Source organism: Miniopterus schreibersii (assembly GCF_964146895.1).
Source record: "Miniopterus schreibersii genome assembly, chromosome: 15".
NCBI classification, from domain to species: domain Eukaryota; kingdom Metazoa; phylum Chordata; class Mammalia; order Chiroptera; family Miniopteridae; genus Miniopterus; species Miniopterus schreibersii.
In genome coordinates, this window is record NC_138115.1 from 7,282,609 (window position 1) to 7,295,413 (window position 12,805).

Below are 12,805 nucleotides of genomic sequence, written 5' to 3' on the forward strand. Positions count from 1 at the left end.
CACGAACAGGACGCACATTTCAGTGCGTTTCATCTAGTTACACTTTCTTCTCTTTGTATCCCCATCTGAAGATAGGCTTTTTTATTGGTTTTTTCTTTAGAATGAGAGGAGTGGGGGGGAAGGGGGAGAAACATCAATTGATCGCCTCCCACAGTAGCCCAGACCCGGGAACAAACCCACAGCTCAGGTTTGCGCGCTCACGGGAGCGGAACCCCCGGCCCTGGTGCGCGGGCCGATCTCCAGGCGCCTGAGCACCCTGGCCGGGCAGGCTGCATCTTCTTCTTAACCTTGCATCTTACCTCTAAGAATCACGGGCTTTACGGCTGGAATGCAAACTACTACCATCATATTTCATCTTTCTCATTTTGCAAAGAATTTAAATAATTTATACACGTTCCACAGTAATAAAAACTAGAAGCATGGCAAGGCCATAACTTCAGGACCTGTGTTGAGTGCTTCCTGGATGCTTCATATGCTTTTATCCAAGAGAAGGGAATTAATGTGACAGTCCCCTTCTGTCAGACGAAGAAAGTCAGTCACACAGCTAATGAGTGGGGAAAGGAGGGTTTCAACCTGGGTTCAAATCTCAAGCCCATGCTTTTTAACAACTATGTACAACAAAAATAGACCCCCAAGCGATCGGGTTCGAGGGATGTCTTTTCACCCATGACTGCAGTAAAAAGAAATTTAGTCCTGGCATCCCAGTTGGGGATACTTAACATATTTTCCCGCAGAAACTTTGTTGCACATGATGGGTAGATATGTGTATTTGACAAACATTCAGGTGCCCCCTCTTTTAGACTTCCTGGCACACTGTGAATTAAACAGGCGCTTAGAGGCAAATCTTACAATCTAACCACCACATTTAGCATTTTCTTAAATAGAAAATGTATGCCATGTTCCAAACAGTCAAACTAAAAATAAGTATTTCAAGTGCATCCTGCTCATGGTTGCTTGCTATCTGCCTTGATCACAATGGAGAAATAATTCATAAAAGATTATACGATCACTACTGTGTGAATGATTAAGTTTTACTCCGAGTGGTGTGCAGTGTGCGGGCGTGCTCCTGCGTGTTTTCAACGTCTGCGTCTCCATCTCCTGAAGATGAGTGAGGTTGCTTCAGAATGTGCTTAGCAGAGACGAAAGTCAGTTTACATGGGAGCATCAGCATGTTCATTGTGCTGGGGCGGCTTCATGATTGACGCAACTTGTATCTACAAGTGCTGGCTCTAACAAAGGCAGGTTGTAAATTTCTCAGGAGTGATACTAGACGAGATCTGTCAAGAATGACACATTTTCAGTTGTACTTCATTAAAAACAGTGGGGAAGAAAGTAGATTGTGTGTGTTTAACAAGATGTTAGCACACTTCTAATTTTAATATTCACGTGAGGAAATTAAACATTCACTAAATATTGCTAATAAACTGCAGGAAATGTTAGGGAAGATACTTATTATGAGATATTTAAAATTCTGGGAAATAATTCTGGTGTTTTGACGGGACTGTCACTTTTAAGCGGCAGGGAGGAGAGAGAGAGAGACACCTGTCTTGGCTGCACCTCTAGGGTAGCATTTTCTTGGACAAACTCTTTATTTGTGGGGATGCCTGCTTGGGAGAAGGGTAAAGGGGATACATGGCTCACATCATAGAATATCTTAAAATGCTCTTTAAACTCTTAATTGTTCAGAAATTCAAGTCAGAACTGCTTGACTTGAACTGCTCTCAGGGTGACAGAGAAGCCCAAGCTGTCGTGCAGACTGGGGCTTGGGCACCCTCCTGCGTGAGGCGTCTTCCGGGCCCTCACTGGTTGTGCTGTCTCCCTGCAGAGTCCTCGAACGCCACCTTGCTGACCAACGCCGAGAAGATCGCCACCATCACCACCACACACGCCCCTTCCCAGCAGGGGGCCCAGGAGGCCAGGTCAGACAGGGCTTTGGTTTCCTGTTCCTTTAAAGGGAAAAAGCAACTCCTGGGGTGACACTCGTCCTTGGTTCTGTTTCCCCACAGGTGGCTTTTATATTTATTTCTTCTCTCCCTTTGGCAGGAACACCACCAAACCAAAGCCAGAATCGCAGTTTGAGTTCAAAGCACCCCCGGCCACACAGGTGAGGCCGCGTCTCTGTTTTCTCCGTTTACTTTGTACGTTCCCTTCCAGCTTTCTGGAGCTATTTTTACAAGATATCTTTGACCTCAATTAAAATAAATAACCTTTTGAGAGGGATGTACTAAATATATACTCACATTGGGCTGTCTGGGAAATGACATTTTATTTTACTACCTTTGAAAAATATTCCTACATATCCTCCTCTGGGCCAGGCAAACAAAATAAAAAGCTGTAACAGCTGATATCTACTCGTGGCATTCATAATTGCATTTATGCCAGGAAAATGTCTTTTTCTTAAGGTGTTTCTCAGACTTGTGAATTTCAGGTGGGACCCATAGAGCTAAATACCTGTCACATACTGTGGCAGTGGTGGGTGCACAAACAATAGGTGAAGCAAATTCAGGAAACATTGTATGATGCAAAGTTAAACAGGTTCCTCTTCTGCAAGCCTTCTGAGCCTGTTGCTACCCTGACGATGGAAACTGCTGGCATTTTTCGGGCATTGGGCAAGGAGCCTGAACATGTAGCAATGTGCAGCCATAAATGGTGAATTGCAGAATCACTGATTTAATTTTAATATATGCGTGTTGGTGTGCAGTCTATAGGCACACTCATGAGTGTTTTTAAATTCTACAAACTTCTCAGGTTAATGGATATTAATGAACAATTGAGGATCACCAAGAGGGGGATAGCGATCGTGCCTTTTGGTCAAATCAGCATAATAGAGAGTGTTTGGGAAGAGATGGAGAGAAGTATGTGTGGATGTAAGTTCTCCCAGAATGATTATGTTTCATTTCTTGAAATAGGAGCAGGATTTTTACACTGTGGAACTGGAAAGAGGAGCCAAGGGATTTGGCTTTAGTCTTCGAGGGGGCCGAGAGTACAACATGGACCTCTATGTTCTGCGCTTAGCAGAGGATGGTCCTGCCGAAAGGTGTGGAAAGATGAGGGTAAGTCGGAAGAAGAATCTGAGTAGATGCAAATACTCCAGTCATCTGCAGTGACTTTTTAACATTATATAGCTGGAAGCTTCTTCATGAGAATTACATTTTATACAGCTTTCAGGACACTCACAATGCATGACTGCCACCTGAGCGTAAATCTCTCCCTGAAGCATAGTTAGCTGTAGCTGCTAAAGTTAGGTGGACCCTTTCAACTCTTTGAGGTTGGAGGATTAAAAATACTTACAAAGTCATTAAAGATTATTAAAGGCGATACCTTCTGAATCCCATTTCCAGAGTTGTTACACTTAATCTCGTGAGGCAGACATATCACTTCACAGGAGTTCCTGGCTGTGGCAGGATGTTCGGAGAGCAGGAAAGCCCTGTCATTCCGAAGGTTCTGAGTGGTGACCTCCACTCGTCTCTAGCCTCAGGAGCGCGTGGACTCTGCCTCAGCTAAGGGACAGTTACTCCACAGCATGACTATGCAAGGTCACTCTGTAGTATCAAAGCTACAAAATTTAAATACAAATGCAAAAAGTCCACTCTGCTCTGTTTAAATAGCTAATACCTGTTATTGTATGTGGATATGTTGCTCTCCTGGGCAGATTAGATGACTAAAAAGAGAAAAGTCATTGCATCATAGGTAAGTCACATAGATTGAGACACACACATAGGAAGCATTTGGCATCAAATTAAAAAAAAAAAAAATCAGGAGTCAGGCCAGGAAGAGAAAAAAGTGAATAAAACTGGGCCTGAGCAGAAAAAGGAAAAAAAGTGACCAAGAGTAGGGAACTTAATATTTGTACTTTAAGACACAATGTTGAATTTTAAGTTTCTTCAGGTTGAGTTTTTTAATGAGTTCCCCCCTTGGGAAAGCAGATCATGTAGCTGGTTTTAAAAAATTAAACAGTGAAAAATGATACAAAGTAAAATTAGTTTCCAGGATCAAACTGTTGATCAGTTTCTTACATAGAGTTTCTGATTGAATGAAATACCATTATCATGATATTTTATATAATGCTGTATAGATCACAACACGTTTACATTATTATCTGATATGACACCCTCAGCTTGGTGACAAGTGATAGGATTCAAATTCAAGGCTTTAAAGTCCACAGCCAATGCTTCTCTTCTACCTTCTAGGATTATAAGCTTTATGAGAGCAAGGTCTGTCTGGTTCACTCCTTTATCACCAGTGCCTGGAATAGCAGCTGACACATAGTAAACGCTGCAGTCAGCGTATCCACCAGATGGCTGTTTCATGCGAAGGCTCAGCTGGGGAAGGATTTGCTTCTAAGCTCACTATCAGGGTCATTGGCAGGATACAGAGCCTGTTGGGCTGCTGGCCTGAGCCCTCCCTCGTGTCCTTAGCATGGACTCTGTAGGGCAGCTCACAGCATGAATCAGAGAGGAAAAGTGAGAGAAGAAAAGAGGGCAAGTAAGACGGAAGCCAGAATCATTTTGTAACTTTATGACCTCTCATCGCATTTGCCATATACAGTGTGTTAAAAGCAAGTCACCAATTTCAACCCACATTCAAAGGGAAGGAGGTTACACAGGATGTGAATACAAGGAGGTGGGGACCCCTGGGGGCCCCCCTGGAAGCGGCCTACCACATCCTCCTTCCTACAATAGTTAATATTCCCTTCGCTGCTTTATTATTTTTCCTTAGGACTCACACTATCTAACATAGATGTATTTTTCTAATTTTCTTGTTAATTGTATTTCCCCCATTAGAATGTCATCTCCATCAGGGCAGAAATTTTTGTTTTGGTTTGGTTTCTTTCACTGCTGCATCCTAAGCAATAGAAGGTTTCTGGCATACACTCAGAAAGTATTTCGGAAATCAATAAATGAAAGAATACCAAATCATAAAGCACTTCAACAGCCAGTTTTGTGACCTTCTCCCTTTGTTTTCTCTTGCTTTGGACAGATCGGTGATGAAATTTTAGAGATCAATGGTGAAACCACCAAAAACATGAAGCATTCTCGGGCTATAGAACTGATTAAGAATGGTGGCCGCAGAGTGCGTCTGTCTCTGAAGCGGGGAGACGGCTCAGTACCAGAATATGGTGGGTCAAACTATGAAAACATTCCTTCCTTCCCTGGCATGACTCCATGACTCTGTCTCCAGAGCTGCAGCAGGAAAGTCTTTTGTTTCCCCTCTTCACCAGTGTCTTACCAGCCTTTCGCACCATGTGATTATTTGCCTCGCTTGTTCTGAAATCTACACATTCCATCCTTTTGCTTGCTTACGTGGACTGGGGCATGGCCTAAGACAAGATCTTTATAGCCCCCTTTCTGATAATCAGAGAAAACATTTTGTCTAGTCCGACCAAGAGCGAAGGAATGATTGTTTGAACTGTGCCAAACTGTTTCTCAGATCCAATTGTTAGCACAAAATGACTATACTTTTAAGAAGCAGGAAAGCAGGTTTCCTGAATGATACGTTGAGGCACAAATCTTTTTTTTTTCTTTTGTGGTTACTGGATGTCTTACTTATGAGACATGAAATTTTGAGATGATTTGGGAGCCGTGCTCACCTCCTTTATGCTCCGTATACAACACTTCTGCGTCCCCCCTCCGGTCCCTGCCCCAAATCAGACTACCTGAGCCCACTACTATAAAACAGACAAAACTGGTGATATGTTAGCCATACGTTTTTAAATGATAAAGGATGGAATAGATTCCCAGTGCTCATCATGAGGGAAACACGTGACTATACCTTTCCTATGGGGAAAGCCAGATTATGCATAGAGTTCTTTTGTCATATCTATAGACACGATTTGACTGAACAGCAGTGATCTTTACATAGCTTAGAGTCCTCATGGCAAAATATTGTATATTATAATAATTATGTCCTATTTATTTGAGATTGTTTAAAATTAAAAAAAAAAAAAAGGCAAAAAAAAAAAAAAAGCTATGCCCTAGATGTAGGGCTTTTCTTCCCAACCAAAGGTCTACAAAAGTTTCTATAGAAACTGTGATTGAATGGTCCCCATATACGTCAGTCCCCTTTATTAGGGATTTTATCTGTTATCACCCTCTTCTCTGAAAGTCATTCTGCACAATTCCCAGTTGCATTTTGGACTTGATGGGATCCTTAATTCAGATGCAGCTCAAGAACAAGGACAACTCCTTTGAAGGGTAGCTTTCCCAGGTGTTGGACATCCATACAGGTGCAAAATATGAGGGGCCAAGGTGGGGGGAGGATAGCAGATGAGGCCCCTTTAGACATGGCCAACCACCTTAAGCTGCTGCAGCTGTGCTGTGTACTCAACACTGATAGGTGTGTGGATGCCACTGAAACTGTGTAACATTGTCTCCCTTTTCTGTCTTCCCAATGCTTCTGTTGGACCTGATATTTCATTTTGAGAGTCACCGTCAATAACCTCTGTACCCTCTCAAAACCTATGTGTGTTGCACTGAGGATGAAAATCCAACACTAATAAATGTTCTTTGGGCTAAAAATAAAGATCATTTTTAAATACTCGGTTTTCCAAGAAGGGTTGAACATGCCAGGGTTGTGCTGCTGTAATGTCTCCATGTGTCATTTGGACTAAATCTCTCTAATTCTATTGATTAGAGTCACAAATGGGTTATATGTTAAGTTCCAATATTTTTCTGACTTGATTGGAACCTGCTTCTCTGTGAGGCTATTTTTGTAATGAGTTTTTTGTACTTAATTTAACTGCCGCGGTCTTTTTGGGGGGAGGGAGGGCACTTTGTTCTTTTCTTGTTTATTGTTAATGCTCTCCTATGCCAGCCTGTCATTATTCCAGTTGTTTGAAAAAAAAAAAAAAAAAAAAGGAAGGAAAAAGGGTGCATCTGTTGTCTGGGTCCTCAAGTCACCATATATGGCTGTCTAAAAACGTCACTGTTCTGATTGCGGTTTCTGCAGCCTTATTTGAGTGTTGCCTTAGACTGTCTGACTGGACAAATAAACTCTCTTTGCCCTATGTTAACAAATGCAGATTTTTTTTCTTTCCTCTTTGTTATAGGGAATCTAAATGTTCAACTTTTTCTCTTTCTCTTTCTCTCTTTCTCTGACTGTTCTTGGTGCTGGCCCTCCCTTCTACAGCGATGATACCTCCTAATATCGCTGCATGTATGAGAAATGAAAAGCTCGGGGAGGCTTGCTTCTACCTTATGGGCCATAATCAAACTACGGTTTGTAGCTCAATCAATACTAGGTGTTTCTGTGCTGTGGCCTAATTTCCTCATTGCTTCTGCTTAGCTCTATTTTGATATGTTTGGCAATTCATTCTGAGCACCCTGCGTTCTTTGAATTGTAAGTACACCGCTGACCCTGTTGAAAGTCTTGCTCTCTCTTATCTTAAAAGTAGCAGTAAGAAACCCCAAGGTTAGGTTTACGATAGTGATCTATGCACCGCCCCTCACCCAAATCTGAAAATGACTGTGTGTTAATTCTAATAGCCTACCCAGCATTTAGAGTGAACAAACCTCCTATCACAGAGCTCTCGCCTAGGCAGATAGGGCTTTGTTAGACAGGGAGATGAGATCTCCTGCTCCACCAGTTATCTCCTGGCCAAGGGCAGCCCGTGGGCCAAATCCTGCCCACAGCCTGGTTTTGTAAGTAAAGTTTAGCAGCACAACACATTTGATGTGTTGTCTGAGGCTGCTTTGACACTACAGTGCCAGAGTTGAGTAACTGTAGCAAACTATGCGGCTGCAAAGCCAAGAATATCACTTCCCTGGCCTTTATAAAAAAAAGCTTGCCAGCCCCTCCTCAAGACTACATTCCTGCCTTTGTTAACACCTCCCCAGTGGTTTGGGAGATCATTCATGAAGCGCAGGCTGCTTACTGTTGACCTCGTTGCTTCATGAAAGACCCTTAAAGGGCCTCCACCTCTCCCCTGTGACGCCCCCTGGTGTGCCCTCCCTGCTGCGGGCGCTCCTGGTGCCCTGCCCAAAAGGTGTGCTGGGTATGACCTGTTGGGTTCAGTTGTCAACAAAGCAGCCCTGCTCTGAGAAGAGCTCTCATAAATTCGGGACGCTACCTGAGACATCTGCAGCGCTCTCTCGGAGAGTTTAATAATAAACAAAAGCCCTTGTGTGTTGCCCCGCTTTTAAACCTACAGCCCCGTTGGTGTCGCCAGCAGCAGTGCAGCGCCACCCCCCGGGCATCGCTGTCATTACAGCTGAGCACGGGGACGAGGGCCCGGGAACGGAGCGTTTAGCTGACCCCGGGACGTCACTGTGGCCCCGACAGCCTCCCTTCCGCCCGTTCCGCTTGTCAGGAGACTCCACATTTTGAAAACAGTTCCTTAAAAATTTACACAAAAGTGAAGGAAGTAGCTGAATAAGTATAAAAGCAGAGAGAGAGTTTAATGGCCCCTCACTCGGTGTCCCGCTCGCCGGTCAGCGACAGCCGGCCGGCTGCCTGTGACCCCTCTGCGCACCGCAGGCTGGTTTTGTTAACGTCGAAGCCCGCGGTGCACAGAAGGCGCGCGGCCAGTTCGCAGGGTGCGGGGCGCACGGTGCGGGGCGCCCCGCGTGCCCAGGGCGGCCGCGCGGCCGGGTCCGCGCGCAGGTAGCGCCATCCCCCAGGAGCCCCGCACGCCCCACTGTTCATAGCGAGTGAAAGCAAGTGTTCGTTAAGAGAGAGGCTGCCTTTGGGGGGGAGGGGGGCAGGGAGACGGGCTGCTGGGGGGGGCAGGGAGGCCGCGGGCGCCGGGTGTTTCTAGACGGTTCCGGCGCCTGTGCCGCGAGGGCCTTGGCGACCCGCGTCCCGCGCAGAGACAGCCGCCCGCGCTAGTTTTCCAGTTGACTAGCTGCGGTGCCGCCTGACCGGGGCTCGGCCGGCTTTGATTCGCTTTAACTGGGCGCTGGGTGCTGGGGGTGACGGGAGCGCGGGGCGCGGGGCGCGAGCCGGGGCCTTCTCACCGACTGCCGCTCTCCCTCCTTCCCGCAGACCCCGGCAGCGACCGGAACTGCGCCTCCGCCGGCGCACAAGGTGTCCCGGAAGTGAGGCCTGGGCCGGCCCGCGGTGTCCCGGAAGTGAGGTCCGGGCCGGCACGGGGCGTCCCGGAAGCGAGGCCCGGGCCTGCGGGCCGCCGGCCGCACGCGCCATTGGAGTCCACTTACCCACCCGATCTTCACAAGTCATCGCCACGCGGGGAAAGGCGGGCACACGGGAGAGAGTCGCCAGGCAGCAGGGAGCACGGCAGGCAGGCCAGCGAGCACCACACGTGGAACGGAACCTCCAGGACCCCCGACGGCGGGGCCGGCCGACCCCGGGACCCGGCGCCCGAGCGGCCGCTGGCCAACGGCCCCGGCAGGCGGGCCCCGGAGAGGCGCCGGGAAGGCACCCGGAGCGCCGACACCACCTTGGAGCGGAGGGAGAAGCACGAGCGGAGGCGAGAGCCGTCCCCCGAGAGGCGGCGAGAGCGCTCGCCCACGCGCCGGCGGGACAGCTCGCCCGGCCGCCGGCGGCGCTCCCTGGAGCGGCTGCTGGACCAGAGGAGGTCCCCGGAGCGCCGGCGGGGCGGCTCCCCCGAGAGGAGGGCCAAGTCCACCGACCGCAGGCGGGCGCGGTCCCCGGAGCGCAGGCGAGAGCGCTCCCTGGAGAAAAGGAGCCGAGAGGACAGAGTCAGCCACCGAGACAGGGAGGAGCCGAGCCCCAAGCCCGAGGCCGCGGCGGGCAGGAGCGGCAGGCCGCCCCCGGAGCAGCGCCGGCGGCCCTACAAAGAATGTAGCACCGACCTCAGCATCTGAGCGCGAGGCCCCGCCGCCCTTGACCGTGTCCCAGGCCCTGGAGGAAGGTCACAAACCTGGAAGAGCTAGTTTCCTACCTAACCGAGCGTCTGACACCTTGATGATCCTATGAACAGCAACAAACATTTTACGCATTTGCATCTTATAAGAAAAAATATATATATGAAAAGTGTTGTGCCTGATGTATAATATTAAAGAAAGTATTTTTAAATGCATACCTTTTTGGAAATTATTTGCCAAATGCTGCCCCAAAGGGATATAAATTTTGTTTCTACATAAACTGTAGAATTGTCAAGAATTGTTCCCCTTTTTGGGCAATCTTTTCTCTCCTGGGTAAATAGGGCTGGTGATCATTTTCTCTAAGGGAAGTTACTGATTAAGTTTAATTAATTTGACACAGACTTATGTAATGATGTAGTGCTATACTGTAGTTAGGAGTTTTTCTTTAAAAAAAAAAAAAAAGCCAGGAGGCAAAAGTTATATTTGTAAAAGTTGAGGACTCTGGGATGGGTTAGGATTGCCAATGATCCTAAAATCAAGCAAACTGTATGAAGAGACTACTATTGCAAATGAAGGATATTTATAGCAAACCTACACAGCACACAGAAATGTTATGTTTTTGAGTCATAGTTGGTTCAGAAAACAGTTTGTACTCTCCCTGGCCATAAAGATTGGCCGCCGTTGCCCCAAGAGCAGATGGTCAGGTTCCTTAGCATTACCGTCTACTGAGATCTCATTAAGGCAGTGCCGTGACAGCTTCACTCAACTACTGGAAGGAATGGACAAAAAACACCTATATTGTCTTGATTGCCTTGTCTGATTTGAGGCTGAAGAATAAATGGAGCAGGGGACAATGTGCTCAGTGTGAAGGAGCCATAAAAATCCCCCATACAGGAGGTATTTGTACCCTTTTTAGCATAAGCTCACGGTTGCTCTTTGCCAAATTGGGGAGGAAGGGAATGAGTCTTGGTGGGGTTTAGAGGTGCTTATTAAAGATGCTGATTTCCCTTTGGAACTATAACAGTCTCCAGAATGGTTGAAGGGGAAAGGACGTCTCAATGGTTCTAGATCTAGTTGGCAAACTTCTGCCTTCATGACCCTGTCCTCTGAATTTTTGGACAGCAAAACAAAACATGATTTTTCTTTAAAAAAACAAAGCAAAACAACGTTCTTTTACAATCCCTCATAAAGTGTGGTTGGGTCGGCTATAGCCCCGGGAAGTGGTTGAAATGGATTACTGCCTAGCTGAGCCAAAATGTTTGCTTGTACCTGTTGGACCACTACAGCAAACCGCTGCTTACAATACATTGTATATTTCCGTAGTACTGTTCTGCCTTTTCCATACAGACACAAACTTTGCAAGTCAATCACTGTTGTTCTCATGGTACTGTTTAAAAAAAAAAAGGAAAAAAAATGGAGAAAACCAGCCAATCATTGTGTGTACCGAGTTAAAAATTATAATTAATAGAGCCTGTTTAAAAAAACAACTGTTGCCTTTTTTCCTTGTATAAAAGAGAATTTATGAAAAAAAAATTTAGCTGTGAGGAATGTGATATGTGTTTATATTTCTGAATATGGAACAAATTGATTCATTGGGGTATATTTTAATGTAAACTAAACCAGGTATGTAGAGGTGTTTTAAAATGGGAGAGTATGTAAGTAATTCTCTAACGCTTTAGTTGGTTTGAATATCACCGTTTCCTCCTGTGAGCTGCTTGTGAACTGTTAAGTGCTTGTTTGCGTTCTCTTACTCATTTCCCGCAGCGTGCTATGGACTTAATGCTGTTCTGTATTGATGGAAAGCAGTATGTGGGCCAATCTTTTTATAAAACACTATGCATATATAAATATCACATTGCACATAGCTTTATTTGACTTATGGGTTTATACATAAATGAGTAGCTGTAGCTGTATGGACATTCGCAAAACAAGTTCCTTTCCTTGCACAGACACAATGCACATTCTGTGGCTAAAAAGGAGAGAAAAGTCTGCGACTGCTATTTTTATCAAAATTTTCCATACAAAACATACATTGAGCTGTAGGAGGAAGGCTGAGGGAGAATACAACTGCATAATGATGTTCTTTTTCATCCATTTCCTAAGAGCCAACTTGCAGATTTTATTCCTAAGGTTCCACTGCTAGGAATTTTCTCACTGTTTCTAGCAAAATATGTGATGTTAAATGATCGATGTTCTCAATCATGGTCCAGAGTTTTAAATAAATGAAATCAAGGTAGATTGTTGGAGTATATCTTGAAGTTAGTATTTTGATGTCTTTCTTGTCAGAGATGACATTTGGCATTTTAAAATCTATGTGCTACCCACCTGGGCTTGTCTCAATCTGAAGACTGTTGGTGTGGCAGTTTCCTCTGAATTCTACACAGATTTGCTTTGGAAATATTGTACTGTACAGGGACTATGCACTAAACAGAAAGATATAGTTTTCTCTGAACTACTGTAACCTTAAATTGGAGACTGATTCTTGTGAGCCTACTTTCCCTAATTCCCTACTTCACGTAAATGTCTTGATGAGAGATGATGGATGTGTATTTTGTATGATGAAATCAAACCATTTAGAAATCTTCTTCCCACCCATTACACAGTTGATGCCTGGAAGAATGTGGGGGGAAAACTCAACACCCTACTTGTATTTTTTAAGTTTCTTTTGTGAAAGATTTTTTAATGCATTTTTACTGTAAAAATACATGGAAATGTATGCATTCCATAACCACTATTGCTTCTGGGTTGATATCTTTCTTGTCTGTGTTGTCTCAAATGTATCAAGGTCAGGTAATCAAGTGAGAGTGTCTGGCTCCAGCTCGATGAAATACACCATCGTGTTGAGCGAGAAGGAAGTAGGGCCTTGCTCTTCAAAGTTTGGCCTGTGGACCAGCTGCCTCATCACTGCAGAACCTATTAGAAGTATAGAATCTCAGGTCCCACACCTGACCTCAATCAAAGTGCATCTAACAAGGTCCCCAGCTAATTCACGTGCTCACGAACGTTTGAGCAACATGGAA

At 45.5% G+C, this 12,805-nt stretch overlaps 1 protein-coding gene across 16 annotated transcripts in view; it reads left to right on the forward strand.

Annotated features, from left to right (window-relative positions):
• Positions 1-12,510, forward strand: part of MAGI1 (membrane associated guanylate kinase, WW and PDZ domain containing 1) — a 511,189-nt gene extending 498,679 nt beyond the window's left edge. For 15 of the 16 annotated variants that reach the window (XM_081159072.1, XM_081159081.1, XM_081159083.1 and 12 more), the window contains 5 exons: positions 1,826-1,919; positions 2,044-2,104; positions 2,910-3,053; positions 4,981-5,119; positions 8,983-12,510. In XM_081159072.1, coding sequence (XP_081015198.1) covers positions 1,826-1,919; positions 2,044-2,104; positions 2,910-3,053; positions 4,981-5,119; positions 8,983-9,785 — 1,241 coding nt within the window. In that variant the 3' untranslated portion in view covers positions 9,786-12,510. Of the gene's footprint in view, positions 1-1,825; positions 1,920-2,043; positions 2,105-2,909; positions 3,054-4,980; positions 5,120-7,128; positions 7,218-8,982 lie in introns of all 16 variants that reach the window. The other variant, XM_081159079.1, reaches the window with a different exon arrangement.
• The last annotated feature ends 295 nt before the right edge of the window (positions 12,511-12,805 follow it).